The 19,574-nt window shown below is 44.3% G+C and overlaps 1 protein-coding gene across 2 annotated transcripts in view; it reads left to right on the top strand.

Moving 5' to 3' along the window:
* PCNX2 (pecanex 2) overlaps nt 1-19,574 on the top strand; it is a 309,056-nt gene that overhangs the window by 240,030 nt on the left and 49,452 nt on the right. For both annotated transcript variants that reach the window (XM_055424272.2, XM_088842460.1), the window contains 2 exons: nt 172-387; nt 16,843-17,096. In XM_055424272.2, the coding sequence (XP_055280247.2) occupies nt 172-387; nt 16,843-17,096 (470 nt within the window). The remainder of the gene's footprint in view (nt 1-171; nt 388-16,842; nt 17,097-19,574) is intronic.

The following is a 19,574-nucleotide window of genomic DNA, read 5'->3' as shown; positions in this document are numbered from 1 at the left end:
CCAGAAAGAGAGTAGGGGGAAGAAATAGGAGGGTCTCACAAAACCCAGCACAACGGGCGAAGGGTCTGAGGAGTCTGATTCACCCCTAATCGGGTGACGGCTGCCCGTCTCCCAGGTAGAGCACATTGGAGCAGGACTCACTGGGCGTATTATTTCTTGTCCTGTCTTCAGGGAGCGATGGCAACAACCTCAATTCCATCTTTTATGAGCACTTGACAAGGGCACTCCAGGAGTCCCTCTGTGGAGACCTCATCCTCGGCCGGTGGGGCAACTACAGCTCTGGCGATTGCTTTATTTTGGCTTCGGATTACCTCAATGCTTTTGTTCACCTGATTGAAATCGGCAATGGCCTTGTCACCTTTCAACTTAGAGGACTGGAATTCCGAGGTAAGAATCTCTTTACTGTGGAACTTGTTGGAAGTTGGTCATTTGAGTGAACTATCATGCAGAGCTTTCATAAGAAGTCATCCTTAAAAAGGAAGAGTGGGATGCCTGTCCTAGAGAATGAGTCAGGGAGCTTGCTACAACCACATCTCATCACGTATTTGGATATAAAGAAAGTCCAGAAAAGTCCAGTCATCTGAATTAGTAATCAGGTTAAATGTACAGTCTGGTGTAAGCCTTAGGAGTAGCAAGTCAGAACTTTGATTTTATTTGGGGAAAAACTCAGCATTAAATGGGTGTGGACCATGCACGGGAGCTCCATGTGGAGTCAGCCAGACCTAAAATGGAACCTGTTTCCTTGGTTTACAAATGCCATGGTCTATTGTGGGTGAGTCATTTAGTATTTCTGAGTAAAAATTGTCTGTAAAATGATAATAATGAGAAGAATGACTGCCTCATACAGTTGTTGTGTGATTTAACTGAAATCATGTATATGCAGGCACTGTTGTTGTTGTTTAGTTGCTAAGTTGTGTCTGACTCCTTTGCAACCCTATGGACTGTAGCCCACCAGGCTTTTCTGTTCATGGAATATCCCAGGCAAGAATACTGGAGTGGGTTGACATTTCGTTCTCCAGGGAATCTTCCTGATCCAGGAACCAAACCCATGTCTCCTTCATTGGCAGGTGGATTCTTTACTACTGAGCCACCTGGGAAGCCCACTTGCAGGCACTACATGAATGCTTACTGCTCTGTGGTTACTGAGTCCGCCTGTGTCTTTGAAGGGTGATTCTGGTTTTCCCGTGAATTAGACGCGGCAGTTGTGTGTGATCACTCAGGGATCAGCGTCATGGGTATTCCTGTGGCCCCGTCTCCCAGGTTCTTTGTGTAGTCTTTCATTCAGACATGCTTTTGTCTACCACGACACCCTCTCCTTGTCAGGCTACGTTCTGAGGCTGAGGATGCAATGGCACGTGACCTTGAGTCTTACCCTTATGACGTGGCAAATAAACAAGTAAACAAAAGAGCAAACCAATCACAGCTGGAGGAACGGTACAAAGGAGGTAAATAAGGTTCTATGACCAGAATCAGTGCAGAAGGTGAGGAGGATTGTCAGGGAAGGGTCCTGAGGAGGAGAACAGGGAGAAGAATGTTCCAGGCCAGGAATTGGGAAGCGCTGAATGTCTGAGTCCGGAGCAACCCAGGAGCAATGTCATGACCAGAGAGGCGGGGTTGGGGGAGGTCTTAGGGTTTCTCCCGGCCAGGGGGAGGTGCTGCATTTTATTCTGTGCACCGTGAGGAGCCATGGAACGTTCTGGAAATGGGAATGACTGACCTAGCTTGCGCTTGAAGAACTTGTTCTGGTTGCTGCGTGGAAGGTGTACTGGATGGGATGAAAGGAGAAAAGGGGGACTGCCTAGGAGTATCCTGTAGTCATCCCAGCAAGAGAAGCCAGCAGAGGCAGAGATGTGCTGGGAGACTCAGAAGTGGAGGACAGGCCTGCATGTTGGGGTGAGGGAAGGCGGGGTGCTCAGTATGCTCCCTGCTTTCTAGGTTGAGAGCCCGATGGACATTGGTGCATTTACTGAAACTGATAAGCCTGGATAAGGAGTGGCACATTGGGTTTGAGGATGCAATCAAGAGCCCCATTTTGAATCTTTTCTTTTTATTTTTTTAAATTTTTATTGGAGGCTAATTACTTTACAATATTATATTGGGTGAATCTTTTCTTTTTAAAATGCCCTGGATTCATCCAAGTGAATGTATCACATAGCTAGTTGGACATATGTGTCTAATATTCATTTTTGTTGTTTAGTGACTAAGTTGTGTCTGACTCTTTTGCGACCCCATGGACTGTAGCTTGCCAGCCTCCTCTGTCCATGGTCCAGGCAACAGTACTGGAGTCGGTTGCAATTTCCTTCTCTAGGGGATCTACCCGACCCAGAGGCTGAACCCAAGTCTCCTGCATTGCAGGCAGATTCTTTACTGCTGAGCCACCTGGGAAGCCAGAGAAGGCAATGGCAACCCACTCCAGTACACTTGCCTGGAAAATCCCATAGACAGAGGAGCCTGGTGGGCTACAGTCCATGGGGTCACTAAGAGTCGGACACGACTGAGCGACTTCACTTTCACGCTTTGGAGAAGGAAATGGCAACCTACTCCAGTGTTCTTGCTTGGAGAATCCCAGGGATGGTGGAGCCTGGTAGACTGCCATCTATGGGGTCGCACAGAGTCGGACGCTACTGAAGTGACTTAGCAGCAGCAGCAGCAGCACCTGAGAAGCACTTAATGCTCATTTGGGAGATATTTATTCAGCACTGATTATATGTTAACCACTAAGTTAGGTGCTCTGAGAAGTGAAGGCCCTGCCTTGTGGAGCTCGAAGCCTCCCTTAGAAGACAGGCACCTGATAAGTAATCACTGCCCAGAGAGGTGGCTGTTACAGCAGCATGGTGTGTGGGGGGGCCTGGGGGCCAGAGAAAGGGCACTGGAATCAGAACTGGGGTCTGGTCAGCTCAGCAGAGGAGGGGGTGCAGTTAGAACGGAGAGGAGGGAACAACTGGTGTGATTACGAGGGGGCACCAAGTAGCCAGATGTGGTTTCCAGGTGGTCTGGGAGGAAAGCATCACCGACAATGCCAGAAAGGTAAACAACAGCCAGGTCATGCCCTCTAGAACCTCACAGTGACCAAAGGACACTTTTCCGCCAAGAACTAATTGCCGTCACTTAATATTTTAAAAGCTATAACCCAAAGAGAATTCTTATACATCCTTGCAAATTCTTGGAATCTAATTTATGGAGCTTATTGGGAAAAGGTTATTGGGCCAAGGGAGTGATGATCAGACTCTAAAGAACAGAGAAGCAACATTTCCCTGATATTTTTCACAAATGCCAGAAAATGCCACAGAAGGTGGTGGAAATTAAGTGTCTGGGTACAATAATGCAATAGAACTGCCTATTTTTGAAAGCGTCCCATTTTTTCCTGGAATTCAAGGGAAGAACTTTTAAGGTTCACTGAGTTGAATCTGAATTATAGTTATAGCACAAGTTTTATGTGGCTTATAGCATCTTTAGCAAACTTAACTGATCTTTGAATTGAAGGGTCAGTTAGGAGGCTTCCCAAGTGGCACAGTAGTAAAGACTCCTCCTGCCAACACAGGAGACGTGGGTTTGATTCCTGGGTTGGGAAGATTCCATGGAGTAGGAAATGGCAACCCATTCCAGTATTCTTGCCTGGAGAATCCCATAGACAGAGGAGCCTGGAGGGCTATAGTCCATGGGATCTCAAAGAGTCATACAAGACTGAAGTCACTGAGCACACATTTCAAACATGTGTAAGAGAAATGTTGTATAGCTGAGTACCCAGGAGAAAAAGTAAAAAGTTTGGTGAACAGTTAGCCAGCCTCTGGTACAGTGGGTAATTTTCCCAACATTAGAATAAGGGTTTAGAACCTGGGTAGCCCAAACGATTGATGAAGGTTCAAGGCACATGCTGTTTCCATTAGATGGTACTATAGTGGTGTAAATTCAAATTAAGAATACAAATAAAGAAGCCATGTTTTTCTGTTCTACTCCTTTAGCCCGTGCATCCCAGAATAGAAATACATTTTGTTGTTGTTGTTGTTGTTCATGTAAGGAATCATGATTGTACGGCTGCTGTTGGTTTATGAGTATTTCTTGCATCTACCCAACCAGAGAGCCTTTAAGGACACCATTCAAGAATTGGTGGATGAGTCAGCTTTAAGTCTAAGGTCAAGGAAACAGACGTTAGACACTTAGACACTTTAGAAGGCCCTCAGTGTTAGGAGCACCAAATTCAAGGCTTTTCAAAAGAAATGAAACCTGCTGTATTTAATCATCATCCAAGTAGGCAGACACAGAAAAATGGGAAAGTGAGAGCTGATTATCTGTTCAATCCATTTCTGTTCTCTGGTAGTCATCCAAGTGACCTAGCTGGATGGGTTGGCTTATTTCTATAAAAGAGGAGAGACATGAATGAGGAGAACAGAGCTGCCAACTAAAGGAGTCAGACAACTTGAAAATCCTGTCATTATAAATGAAGAAGAACCAAGAATAGGAGCAAAAAAAGGGGGGGCATTGGAGAGAGACTTTTATGAGATCCAAAGCACTCTCTTGCCTGTGAAGGTGACAGCTGCCTCCAGATTGGCCTTAATCCCAGTACTTCCTCCCATCTAACTGCTGGGGATATCCAGACCCCTCAAGATGAGTCATTTCCCAAGACTCACAGCTACTTAGGGGTTGTTTGTTGTTCAGTCGCTCAGTAGTGTCCGACTCTTTGCGACCCCGTGGACTGCAGCACGCCAGGCTTCCCTGTCCTCCACTATCTTTCTGACTTTGTTCAAACCCATGTCCATTGAGTCAGTGATGCCATCCAACCATCTCATCCTCTGTGGCCCACTTCTCCCCTTGCCCTCAGTCTTTCCCAGCATCAAGGTCTTCTCCAAAGAATTGGCTCTTCACATCAGGTGGCCAAAGTATTAAAGCTTCAGCTTCAGCATCAGTGGACTTCCAATGACTATTCAGTGTTGATTTCCTTTAGGATTGACTGGTTTGATCTGCTTGCAGTCCAAAGGGCTCTCAAGAGTCTTCTCCAGCACCACAGTTTGAAAGCATCAATTCTTCGGTGCACAGCCTTCTTTATGGTCCAACTCTCACATCTATACATGACTACTAGAAAAACCATAGCTTTGACTATTCAGACCTTTGTCAGCCAAGTGATGTTAATTGCTTTTTAATGTGCTGTCTAGGTTTGTCATAACCTTTCTTCCAAGGAGCACATGTCTTTTAATTTTGTGGCTGCAGTCACTGTCTGCAATGATTTTGGAGCCCAAGAAAATAAAGTCTGTCACTGTTTCCTCTTTTTCCCCATCTATTTGCCATGAAGTGTTGGGACTTTATGCCATGATCTTAGCTTTTTGAATGTTGAGTTTTAAGCCAAGTTTTTCACTCCTCTCTTTCACCTTCAAGAGTCAAGAGACTCTTTAGTTTGTCTTTGCTTTCTGCCATTAAAGTGGTATTATCTGCATATCTGAGGTTGTGGATATTTCTCCTGGCAATCTTGATTTCAGCTTAGAGCTGAGCAAACCCACAGGGCTCTTAACAAGAACTTCTCATTCTACCTGACCTTTTCCTCTTTTCATTCCTCCTTTTGGTTGGAAATTTGTACCATAGTGTTCATGTGGTTTATTAAATGCTGAGTAACTGGGAAAGAGGAGAGTGAAAAGGTTGGCTTGAAGCTCAACATTCAGAAAAGAAAGATCATGGCATCTGGTCCCATCACTTCATGGGAAATAGATGGGAAAACAGTGGAAACAGTGTCAGATTTTATTTTTTGGGGGCTCCAAAATCACTGCAGATGCTGATTGCAGCCATGAAATTAAAAGACGCTTACTCCTTGGAAGGAAAGTTATGACCAACCTTGATAGTATATTAAAAAGCAGAGACATTACTTTGCTAACCAAGATCCGTCTAGTCAAGGCTATGGTTTTTCCCGTGGTCATGTATGGATGTGAGAGTTGGACTGTGAAGAAAGCTGATTGCCGAAGAATTGATGCTTTTGAACTGTGGTGTTGGAGAAGACTCTTGAGAGTCCCTCATACTGCAAGGAGATCCAACCAGTCCATTCTAAAGGAGATCAATCCTGGGTGTTCATTGGAAGGACTGATGCTAAAGCTGAAACTGCAATACTTTGGCCACCTCATGCGACGAGTTGACTCACTGGAAAAGACTCTGATGCTGGGAAAGGTTGGGGGCGGGAGGAGAAGGGGACGACAGAGAATGAGATGGCTGGATGGCATCACTGACTCTGTGGACATGAGTTTGAGTGAACTCCGGGAGTTGGTGATGGACAGGGAGGCCTGGCATGCTGTGATTCATGGGGTCGTGGAGAGTCAGACACGACTGAGCGACTGAACTGAACTGAACTGAACTGGGATATAATGCCCTCAATCACGTGTATAGCTCTGTGTCATTTTCCCAGTTGCACAGAAAACTCCACTTTAGGTCAGGATGTTCAATGGGGGCACACACGTGACTTGGCTTCTCAGAGTCTCAATTTCTTCATCAAAACCTTGGTATGCTTATAAGTTCTCTCCAGCTCTGAAACACAGGCAGAACACTCTCCAACATAAATCACAGCAAGACCCTCTATGACCCACCTCCCAGAGCGCTGGAAATAAAAGCAAAAATAAACAAATGGGACCTAATTAAACTTAAAAACTTTTACACAACAAAGGAAACTATAAGCAAGGTGAAAACACAGTCTTCAGAATGGGAGAAAATAATAGCAAATGAAGAACTGACAAAAGAATCAATATAAAAAACATACAAGAGGCTCATGCAGGTCAATACCAGAAAAATAAACGACCCAATCAAAAAATAGCAAAAGAGACACAGGTGTAAAGACCAGACTTTTGGACTCTGTGGGAGAAGGTGAGGGTGGGGTGATTTGAGAGAATAGCACTGAAACATGTATATTACCATATGTGAAATAGACGACCAGTCCAGGTTTGATGGTGCCCAGATAGAGCACTCAAAGCTGGTGCACTGGGACAATCCAGAGGGATGGGATGGGGAGGGAGGTGGGCGGGGGGTTCAGGATGGGGAACACATGTACACCTGTGGAGGATTCATGTCCATGTATGGCAAATACCACCACAATATTGTAATTAGCCTCCAATTAAGATAAATAAATTGATTTTTTTTTTTTAAAGAAAGAAGCAACAACAACAAAATAGTTCTTTCCAGCTCTGATGGCTCATCAGTCCAGGAGCTATACGGCCTTCCACCATGTCATGGGGAGAAAGTTGAACTCCCTGCCGGAGTTTGACAGAATTTCCTCCCAGGGAGGAAGCCTAAGGCTTCAAAGTCAGTGGTGGAGGAGGGATAATGCCTAGTTGTGGCTGACTGCAAAGTCCATGACCTTTGTAGTAAACTCCATGGCCTTGGAGGGTGGCAGGGAGCGAGGGAGGGAAACAGAGGCAGGGAAGGAAGAAGGAAGAAGGAAGGAATGAAAAATAAGGAGAGATTACAAAAAAAAGAATGAGTAATCATTGTCTTTACATCTCTTTGGCTGTTGAAATTCAAAAATAAAACTTTTACTTGAATATACTTCTAAGTGTTAATATAGAACCACCACTTGTAGGAGCTCAGTTTCTTGAATTGCTGACTGCCTTAGCAACCATGCAAACTGGACGGCTCTTGCAGGATGAACATGGAAAGCAAAGGCATAGTTAGTTATCAAGAGGTAGCCACACATTACCATCAGGCCTGGAAAATATCACAAAAATGAGATTTACATTCCTGTCTGTGTGAAATGTTATCAGCCATCTCATAGTTTGGCTAACACCCCATAATCCCCACCCTGTGGGGACATTCTAAAAATAAGTATGTAACCTAATCTAATCTAAAGCTAATTCAACCCAAACCCTTATCCTAACTGGCTAATCCGTGTATAGTCAGAGCTCCCACTAATCTTGGAATCAGCTAGAATTCTCTTCTCTATGACAACAATTCGGTCATTAGTGAGTCTACTTCTTTTGTCTGTATAGCTTGAGGAAGCTGTTAGGTCCCTGGGTTCCAGACTTTACCCAGGAAATAAGAGGTTCTCACTCAGAATTCCTCAATGCATGTTTTTCTTCATTTCAAGTTATGTGACATATTGGTGAACAAGACAGCCCTGCTTGTCCAGATAACAAGTCTGGGAAAGGAGAAGTGCTTTCCTGGAGAACATTAACAGAGTCTGCATATTTTAACATTCAACACTCAAAGTGTGTGGGAGAAAAGCAAGATAATGCTTGTTTGAATTAAATATTAATTAGAAAGAAAATGACTCAGTAAGATTGAGTGCATTGGTTTTTCTCATCTAGAAATGGAGGTAGGGGGGATACCATATCATTCACAGATACCATTATTGTATATATTTCAGCTTTTCTTATGCTTCAGATCTGCCCACTATAAATTTCCCTGTGCACTGTGGGATTTGGTTTATTTCATTTTCTCCTATAGGCTAGAAGAAAAAAGTAAATTCAGGGTACTTTTGCTTGTAATTTGTCAAGGCTCATGAGACACTCTGTGATAAGGGAAAACCATGGACTTTGAATTCAAAAAGCCAGAACTTTCTACTGGACAAGATGTTTTGAAGACTCAGTGTCCTTATTTTACTAAAAGAAATTATTACTAAAAGAAAAGATTACATCTGCATAGCTGGGTTGATGTGTGCAGTCAATGAGATGCTCTCTGAGAAGTTACTTTTTAAGTTGGTAAATGTCCCATAAACAGAAATTCAAATTTTAAAAATATTGAATATAAAAATTCTCTGAGAAAAACTGTTACACTGCATTCAAAATCTCACTTGCTGAACAGGTCATAAAACAAATTGTATTTCTATGGCCAGATTGTGAAGCAAATTGAGGCTGTTTGGAAGACAGAACTATTATAATAAAAAAATCTCTGCTATGACCACAAAATCAAACATGCTATAAATTATTTTCACATACTTTTCCCTCCACTGCACACTGAGCCAATATACTTCTCCAAGACTCTCAGTGTGACATTTAAAAGACACAAGGGGCCACTCCTGTGTAGCACAGGGAACTCCACCCATTGCTCTGTGGTAACTGAAATGGGAAGGAACTCCAAAGGAGAGGGGATGTATGTATACGTATAGCTGATTCACTTTGCTGTACAGCAGAAACTAACACAGCATTGTAAAGCATATTCTCCAATTAAACAAAAAGACACTTGCAGAAGGGCTGCTATCCAAAAGTCTACAAGCAATAAATGCTGGAGAGGATGTGGAGAAAAGGGAACCCTCTTACACTGTTGGTGGGAATGCAAACTAGTACAGCCACTATGGAGAACAGTGTGGAGATTCCTTAAAAAACTGGAAATAGAACTGCCATGTGACCCAGCAATCCCTCTGCTGGGCATACACACCAAGGAAACCAGAATTGAAAGAGACACATGTACCCCAATGTTCATCGCAGCACTGTTTATAATAGCCAGGACATGGAAGCAACCTAGATGTCCATCTGCAGACAAATGGATACGAAATCTGTGGTACATATACACAATGGAGTATTCAGTTCAGTTCAGTTCAGTTCAGTCGCTCAGTCGTGTCCGACTCTCCGCGACCCCATGAATCACAGCACGCCAGGCCTCCCTGTCCATCACCAACTCCCGGAGTTCACTCAAACTCATGTCCACAGAGTCGGTGATGCCATCCAGCCATCTCATTCTCTGTCGTCCTCTTCTCCTCCCGCCCCCAACCTTTCCCAGCATCAGAGTCTTTTCCAGTGAGTCAACTCGTCGCATGAGGTGGCCAAAGTATTGCAGTTTACTCAGCCATTAAAAAGAATACATTTGAATCAGTTCTAATGAGGTGGATGAAACTGGAGCCTATTATACAGAGTGAAGTAAGTCAGAAAGAAAAACACCAATACAGTATACTAACGCATATATATGGAGTTTAGAAAGATGGTAATGATAACCCTGTATACGACACAGCAAAAGAGACACAGATGTATTGAACAGTCTCTTGGACTCTGTGGGAGAGGGCAAGGGTGGAATGATATGGGAGAATGGCATTGAAACATGTAAAATATCATATGTGCAATGAATCGCCAGTCCAGGTTTGATGCATGAGACAGGGTGCTCGGGGCTGGTGCACTGGGATGACCCAGAGGGATGGGATGGGGAGGGAGGTGGGAGGAGGTTCAGAATGGGGGAACACATGTACACCCGGGGTGGATTCATGTCAATGTATGGCAAAACGAATACGATATTGTAAAGTAAAATAAATAAATAATTAATTAAAAAATTAGAGAAGACACTTGGGTCCAATGGGGCTGAAGGAATAGAAATTGGGACTGGGAAGAAATTATCTAGTAAAATAATAAAGAACTAAACTCATTCAGTGTATCCATAGGTCAAGTCCTTGTTTAAGTTCTGTTCTGTGACCGTTTCTTCATCTTTAAGGTTAGATTAATTTAAAGTGTGTGATTATCAAATGGATGTTTAGCAATTAGGAAATGGGAAGTGTAATGGGACAGATTATCATTGTATTAAGTATTTCTTCCCAGAAATTAAATCTGGTGATGTCTAGGAATACAGGGTCATCTCCCACGGCAAGTAGCTGAGACTAGATGACCTGTGTATTCCTTTTGGCTCACATTCTAGAATTCCGTTCCAGAGAACTAGTGGTGTAGGCTGAGAAAGATATGTCAATAACATTGAAGCTGTAGGAGAAATTTGGGGAAAGAAATTCCACTGTGACCTTCTAAAAATGACATTCATTCAAAAACTTTTTAAAAAGCTTTCTCCGACATTATTTGGCCACAAAATGGTCCTTGATCTAATCAGCTGGCAGGAAGCAATAATAGTTTAGATTTCTAGTCTGAAGAAAAATGGTCTGAAAGTCTTCATAATTTCGTGTATTATGTGTAGTATGGTGTTAGAAGGGGCACTAAAGAAGCTGAATCTTCAACAAGAGCTCATAGACTGAGCCCTGACTCTCACAGCTTGTGTGTCCAATATGTAATGCACGCTGGCCTGCGTGAAGTCCAAATGTTCATGGAAGTGAACTGCTTTGAGCTTCGCAGTGACCATACAGTAAGCCCCCTACATATGCGCCTTCAAGGTGCGAATTTCAAAGATGCAAACATGCACTCAGCCACGCATGCATGTATTACTGTACTTTTCAAGGTGCTGTCCTGTAAGATTAAAAAGTCTTTATTTTTTGTGTTTGTTTTTTGTGTCTCATTTGTGTGAGAAGTATTGTATGCCTATTACAGTACAGTACTGGATAGCTGGTTATGTTAGTTGGGTACCTAGGCTAACTTTGTTGCACTTATGAATGAACTGAACTTACAAATGCTGTCTTAGAATGGAACTTGTTCATATGTAGGGAACTTATTGTATCTGATGGCCTCCTCCTTTTGTGCACCTGAGCAATTCAGGAACAAGCTTACTTCAGAAGGAAATGCATTTTATACAATAGTAGTCCAGTACACATCCCAAACTGTACATTATACCTGCAACTTGAAAAGCACTGGCTCAGCCATTGTTTTTGCTCAGTAGCCCAGGTGTGTCCAACTCTTTGTGACCCCATGGATACCCATGGCAAGCCAGGCCTCCCTGTCCCTCACTGTCTCTCAGAGTTGACCCAAGTTCATGTTCATTGCATCGGTGATGCTGTCCAGCCATCTCATCCTCTGACGCCTTCTTCTCCTTCTATGGCTAATTATCCTCCACTCCACAAGCAGGGTAGTTTAAGGATAATCTAAACTTGTCTCTGGCAGCCCCTCCAGGAGACCTCACTGCTTAGCATATAGAAAACACCATCCCCGTATGCCTGGCATGTCAGGCTGATGAAGGCTGTGACCATTTCAAAACTCAGCTCAAATAAACGCGTAGTGGCAAGCCACTCCAGTACTCTTGCCTTGAAAATCCCATGGATGGAAGAGCCTGGTAGGCTGCAGTCCGTGGGGTCGCTAAGGGTCGGACAGGACTGAGTGACTTCACTTTCACACATTGGAGAAGGAAATGGCAACCCACTCCAGTGTTCTTGCCTGGAGAATCCCAGGGACGGGGGAGCCTGGTGGGCTTCCATCTATGGGGTCACACAGAGTCGGACACGACTGAAGTGACTTAGCAGCAGCAGCAAAGTTATTGTAAACCATTATTGGTGGATGAGATGGTTAGATAGTATCACTGACTCAATGGACATGAACTTGAGCAAATTCCGGGAGATAGTGGAGGACAGAGAAGCCTGGCTTGCTGAAGCCCATGGGATCGCAAAGAGTCGGACACAACTTAGTGACGGAACAGCAACAATTAGTGGGTAACACTGAACATAATAATGTTGATGATATTTGGGGTTTTCTGTGGAACCCAATTAGCCAGTCCTTGGGACAACTCACATCAGATAAAAAGGAACTTGGAGGGCCAGGAGGCGCAATCTTAAACACGTTGTGCATTTGGGCTTTCATGTGCATACTCTTGCTGGAAGGTTGTAAACAAGCTGACATCCTTCCAGTGCAGCCTTACTGCTGCAGGGGATCCGTTTTAATGCATCCTTTGAAGTCCCCATCACATAATGGCTCAGAGCCTCCGTCATTTCCTTCAGTTTCTCCATAAACAGCCTGTACCCTAGTTTCAGTCCCATCACTCTTCACTTGAAATGGGACTGTGGGTGGCTGACTGCCCCATGACCAATCTCTCCTCTATACTCCCCCAAGGCTGCAGGGGAATGTTTCTTAAGTGCAGCGTTCTTTCTGTTCCTTGGGACTTAAAAATACCTGTTACCTATCTGTTACCTACAGAATGAAGTTCAAATGTCTCCATAGGCGTCAACTTCCCACTCCAGTCGGCCTGCCCTGCCCCCGCCTTTGGCTTCCCAGTTTTCCCAGACAATGTCACTTGTACCTCTACCATTAAGGCAAGCGTGCCTGCACTAACCAGCCCCACGGGATAGCTACACTCCTGTGCTTGTCAGGGAACGTATGTTAACATACACTGCCACTCAGTACACACTCATTGTCAGAACTAGATGGAGAGGGGAGCTTCCTGGTGGTCCAGTGGTGAAGATGCTGCACTTTTGTTGCAGGGGACACAGGTTTGATCCCTGATCTTGGAACTAAGATCCCAATTTTTTTGGCTGCACCAAAAAAATTAATTAAAAATTAAGTGGAGAGACATGGTCCATATCAGGAAGTTCCTGAAAGATGTGAGGTCCTCCCAGTCCTCCTGCATCTCCAGAGTGACATCTCCTTGGGTGACACCAGACCTCTGGAGAGCCGCATGCCTAAAGCTGAATTATTCTGGTCACCTATAGCAATTTTTCTTTATTGTACTTTAATCCTCTGAGAACAGTGTGGAACCTCGTGCTTGTACCTGTGCGATGCTGATGAGGACAGTGGACCTTATTGTACAGTGTTCTCTCTGATGGTCTGGGGATGTCATCTCTCTGCTGTCTTCAACAGAAATAGCTGTGATCCTCCCAGGCAATTATTTTCCTTTTGTGTTAAGGACATGAGAAACTCCTCATCATCTTACTATACTGGTTGGTAGAAAGCCTGAGTGAAATCAGTGGTCCCCCTTTAGTAAAATTATAGGACATCATAGAAGGAAGTGAAGGTTTCTTGACATTCTTCTGGCTCTGTTATGTTTTTCCTGTCCTCATCATCAGTTAAAATGTCATCGTTTGCTTTTGTACTGTGTATGCCTTTCAAGACTGACTTCATATCTTTTTGGAATTAAGTATGAATAAATAAGCCAGGACTGACCTGTCCCTGGTAAAGATGGCCAGTGGTGCTTAAAGGGAGACAGTGTTTGCTCCTTTGGAAACAAGGAAAGGGAGGAGGAAATGGTCAGGTGGTCAGAACAGGCCCGTCTGGTGTAGCCGCAGCCTCAATGGCTGCCCTGCATTTTGGCTGCCCTCGGGAAATTCATGCATATCCTGTGTGCAAGATAGCTGGGATCTACCGGACACATTTTTAGTTCAAATACTCAATTTTCACAGTTTTCATGAGGCATGGTCATTTATCAGAATGAAAAGATTCCAAGATACTCTCAAAATTCATTTTTAAAATACTTACTTAATGCTTTTCATGTCCCACTGACTTAGACTATGAGAACACAGCCACATGAAAGATGCCAAGAGTTCGGTTCAGTGGAAACTCCAGAGACAGTCATCTGGAAAAGGTCAAGTGAGGGGGCAACTGACCTCCAGTCTTCCCTTTGAAGAAAACATGCTCTAAACCCAGGGAGACTCTCTGAGAAGAACATGGGCCTGATTTGCATGTGAACAGCAAAATTAGTGCCTCTGCAGAAATGACTGTTTCATCATTCTCATATTCTTTTACAGTGTGATCCTGACTACAGTAAGTCCCTTACATACAAACAAATTCCATTCCAAAAGCATGTTCGTAAGTTCAATTTGTTCCTAAGTCCAGTAAAGTTAGCCTAGGTAGCCAACTGACACAATTGGCTATATAGTACTGTACTGTAATAGGCCTATAGTACTTTTCACACAAGTAATGCATTAAAAACAAACACGAGAAATAAAGAAAACATTTTTAATCTTGCAGGACAGCACCTTGAGAAGCACAGTAGTACCATACAACAGCTGGCATGCAGGGGCTGGCATCAAGTGAACAGGCAGGAAGGGCTACTGTGGGAGGAGGGAGGGGAGGTGGGAGATGGTAGACCTGAAGGATCGTCAGCGATAGGAGATGAAGTTCTCAACTGGAAATGTCTTTCGTAGGGTGCTTACTGTGTGAAACTTTCATTCTGAAAAAACATTCCAAGACCTCCCTGACCTGGGTGTTGGTTAAAGGCCTTGGGCAGTCGTGACTGCTGAGCAGTCCTTCACAGCAAACTCCCTCCTCAGCCGGTCCTTCATCAGTGTACATATGAGCTCTTGCTTCTCACAAAGGATGCCGCTAAGTTATTTTCTTCAGATAGTAGAAATCCAAGTTATGCATTGTCTTCACATACTCATGGACACACACACCCCTTCCAGTCTGATGTAAAACAAACAGCGCTGACATCAGCCCAATGTGATAAATGCCTAATCTGGATGGAGAAGAAGGAAGGAAGCAGAAACTGGAAAAAATCCTCAAGGCACATCGTTTAAACAGTTTTGCTCATCTTTTTGAGGTGAAGTTCCCCCCTTTATGCTTCTCCTTTGTCAGATCTATTTCTATGAATTGTCTTACTTCTTTCACTGAAAGAGCATTTCTCCCAAAATCATATAATTAACCAGTGTTGTTGGCATGCCACTGAGGAGGGAGAATTCCCTGGAGTCCAGTGCCCCCAGTCCTGGGGTTCCAGTGGGCAGCTCAGTTAGGACTTGGAGGTCATTATTCACGCTGGGTGCCCCCAACATGTGGTCTGAATTACTCACTGATCGTGGTTCACCTGTGTTGTTTCTATGCATCTCACCCTGCAGGAATAAAAGTTTCATATTACAGAATGAGCAAAGAGACCCCTGAAATGTTTAACAGAGAGTGCTTTTCAGCTCAGACCCAAAGCGGTGAGGTCTTGGAGAAAGACAAGTGGAATCCTAAGACCCGGGATCAGCCCTTCACTGTTTCACTTTATGTTACAACAGCCTGCTTGTTCTCTTCTTCCTTATCTTGATTTCTAGTTCATAGGCTGTTATCATGACAGTTCTTTGTGTACATTTTTATTTGAAGGTTGCAGTTTTTCATCTCTGATGATTATGACCATCTCACTCATGCGTACTATAGAGAGACTTAGTTTAAACATCGTCTGTCTTTATCCTCCTTCTGTAATGTGAAAGGTGAAATGAAGTTGCTCAGTCATGTCCGACTCTCTGTGACCCCATGGACTGTAGCCTACCAAGTTCCTCCGTCCTGGGATTTTCCAGGCAAGAGTCCTGTAGTGGGTTGCCATTGCCTTCTCCAGGGGACCTTTCCAACCCTGGGATTTAACCCAGGTCTCTCGCATTGCGGGCAGAGGCTTTACCGTCTAAGCCACCAGGGAAGCCAGAAGCTATTGCATGCCCTGTGGATTTTCTCAATAAGGTATCTGTTGCCTGTATGGCAGAACCCACCTGCCAATCCAGGAGACATAAGAGACGTGGGGGTCAGGAGATTCCCTGGAGAAGGGCATGGCAACCCATTCCAGTATTCTTGCCTGGAGCCTAGCGGGCTATAGTCCGTAGGGTCACAAAGAGTCAGACACGACTGAAGCGACTTAGCATGCATGCCTGTAATATAGTGATCTGGATAAGAATTCTTTCATTTGTTCATCCAGCCTTTTCTTCAATCATTCCACCAACCACTGTGTTATCACCTACCGAGTACCAGGCATTGTGAATAATGAGATAAGATCCCAGGTAAAGTGAACGCTGTGGAAATGGGTGTGGGGACAGTTTCATGTTTGCATTAAGTTTCAAAATACTTACTAAAGGAGTCAGACATCCTGCTTTTAGTCATATGAGGTGAGGTGATTATACCCTTGCACTTGGGCCAAGAAGATCTCCCAGGACACCCTTCCTCGTAACACTTCAACATGCCTCTGGTTGCTCTCAGACTTCTCCACCTGCCACATTCTTTAGCCTCCTGTTGGCTCAGCCTTGACCTGCAGGTTTCTGGAAAGGGAAACTGAAGGATTTAACCATCCTGCGTTTCAGCACTAATGTCCATGGCTGCCATGAGAATCTAAGACACACACATACACACACAGAGACAAGAAAAAAGACAAAACACAGGAGGAGATAAGAGTCAAAATGAATATGGATGAATAAATGATTATAAGATTGGGAACTTATTTGGGGGTACTTGCTTGAACTAAGAATAATACAAATCTTCTGATTTCCAGACTCTCTTAGTAAGGGCAAGGTGGAAATCCATTCTAACAAAGATTATCCTATGACCTCTTGTAAGCTTCCATCATGTTTGTTATTGCCAGGAACCTACTGCCAGCAGAGGGAGGTGGAAGCCATCACGGAGGGTGACGAGGACGACAGGGGCTGCTGCTGCTGCAAACCAGGTCACCTGCCCCACCTCCTGTCCTGCAACGCTGCCTTTAACCTCCGCTGGCTCACCTGGGAGATCACACGGACCCAGTACATCCTGGAGGGCTACAGCATCATGGACAACAATGCAGCCACCATGCTGCAGGTGTTTGATCTCCGAAGGATCCTTATCAGATACTATATCAAGGTACTGCTCCACGTCCCAGACACGTATCGGAGTAGGAATGCTGGGCTGGCTCAAAAGACTCCTGGAGAGCTTTGTAAAGAGCTTAAGAAACTTCTTCTGAGCATCTGAAGCAGAGGCTTAGTTCAGTTTCAGAACAACTGGTTTTGTGAAAAAGCCTCAGAGGTTTGGATTGGCCTGAGGTTTTGTGCCCCAAGTCAGGGCACCCCCCACCTCCAGGCTGTGGACCAGTACCTCCTGTCAGATCAGTGGCGGGATTAGATTAGAAATAAAGTGCACAGTAAATGTAATGCACTTGAATCAACCCAAAGCCTTGCCCCCAACCCCTGGTCCATGGAAAAATTATCTTCCACAAAACTGGTCCCTGGTGCCTAAAAGGTTGGGGACTGCTGTTCTAAGCCTGGAAAGTAATAGGCAGTCTGTTTTCTTACCTAGATCTTTCTCTTCACTGGGTTTTTTTTTTTTTTTTTTTTTTTAATCATGGCTTCCAAAGTGTCTCAGTGGTAAAGAATCTACCTGCCAATGCAGGGGACGTGGGTTCTATACCTGGGTCAGGAAGAGACCCTGGAGAGGAGAACGGCAACACGCTCCAGTGTTCTTGCCTGGGAAATCCCATAGACAGAGGGGCCTGGTGGGCTACCATCCATGGGGTCGCAAAAGAGTCAGACACGACTTATCGACTAAACAACAACAACAAAAGTCACATAATATAAAACACACTATTTTAATCATATTTAACTGTACAGTTTAGTGTCACTAAGTATATTCACATTATTGTGCAGCCCTCACCATCATCCATCTCCTGAATTTTTCACTTTCCTAAACTGAAACTCTTCACTTTTAACACAGCATGAGTCATTAGTAATGATGGTGCTGATAAATGGAAACATCCTGGAAATGTGACCAAGCCTAAACTTTCATGAATTATAAGTATTAATTTAAAGGCTCTGCAAATTTCTACTTTTTAGAACCAGAATGAATTTTTTAAGCTCATGATAAAACTGCAAAAATAGCTAAATGATCCCATCAGGATTAGCTATGGCAGCCTTTTCTCTTCACTCATGTGGGGACTAGCACATTTTTTTCAGTTGCTGGGTACCTGCATCTGTCCAACATGTACTCAGCATCAGAACAGGTCCTGGTTTGGAATATGTCTCCTGGGGGACAAATGTGAGACTTGACCAAGATGCAGAGTGATAATCGGGGTGAAAGTATTTTCTGAAGGGTTAGGACAGGCAGAGGCAGTTGTGTGTGAGGATGTCTATGATGGCTTCTCTTCTGAGGGACTACTTTGCATGGTGCAGACCCTGCATAGTCTTTAAAAGGGTCCACATCTTAGTGCCATTCAGAATGAAGAAGCTCATCATCTGAGACCCCAAACTCCCTATGAGCTGAGGCTGAGACAAGTGGTCCAGCAGAAATAAGAAAATACAAAATCAAAAGATGACACAGGTGCCTGAAGTTTTGGGAGTTTCTGTCAACTACAAAGAAGGATGTTTAGAAATTGGGAGTAACTCCTGTGAGGAGCCTCAGCATCCACAGCAAAAATAGCTGCTTGATTGTTCAGGAAATAGAATTCAGACTATGAAAGTCAGAAGGGCAAAGAACTCTTAATGATCACACCCCAAGGTGACTGCAACAAGAGACACTGGGGAGACCCTGTTCTGTGGCAGAATATTTTAAACAGCTTGAGCAATTCATGCTCACCACCTTTGTGTATGTTAGACAGATGTAAAACTTTACATCCAAACCTCATGCAAAATAATAAATGTCCAACCTCACACAAATTGGGGAAGATTTGGGAAGTGAATCAGGAAGTTGCAATCTTTTGTGTCATGACTCCATGTGTTCCCCTGGCCTTTGCATCTGAGGTCCAAGAAGTTTTTCATACAGAGTCAACTTTGGGCAACGCAGTCTATCAGCTGACATTAGACTTGGCAGTGGGTCGTGAAATCCCAGTGACTCACACACATGTGTTCCTCTCACACATAAATGAAGCTCTGCTGCAAGTTCTCAGGGACCCAGGTTTCTTCCAGCTCCCAGCTCCACCATTTTGAGTGTCAAGACAGGCTTCCCAGGTGGTGCTAGTGGTAACGAGCCCACCTGCCAAAGCAGGAGACACAGGTTCGATCCCTGGGTCGGGAAGATCCCCTGGAGGAGGAAAGGTCAACCCACTGCAGTGTTCTTGCCTGGAAATTCCCATGGGCAGAGGAGCCTGGTGGGCTACAATCCACAGGGTCGCAAAGAATCGGATGCAAATGAAGCAACTTAGCACACCCATCTCCAGGCTCAAATGGGTGGAAGAAGGAGCCCAGAAAGTGAAGGCCAAGGGTGTGCACCAGCTATTCCTTAAGTAGATTCCTGAAAGTTGCCACAGAATGCTGCTGCTGTGTCCCATTGGCCAGAATGTTGTCGTATGCCAGCTTCAAGAGGGTCTGGAAAGATGTTCTGGGCAGCCATGAACCCAGAGAGAACGTGTGT

Source organism: Moschus berezovskii, chromosome 12 (genome assembly GCF_049115385.1).
Source record: "Moschus berezovskii isolate FMDL1 chromosome 12, NW_MosBer_1.0, whole genome shotgun sequence".
NCBI lineage: Eukaryota > Metazoa > Chordata > Mammalia > Artiodactyla > Moschidae > Moschus > Moschus berezovskii.
This window is presented reverse-complemented; position numbering and strand designations above follow the sequence as displayed.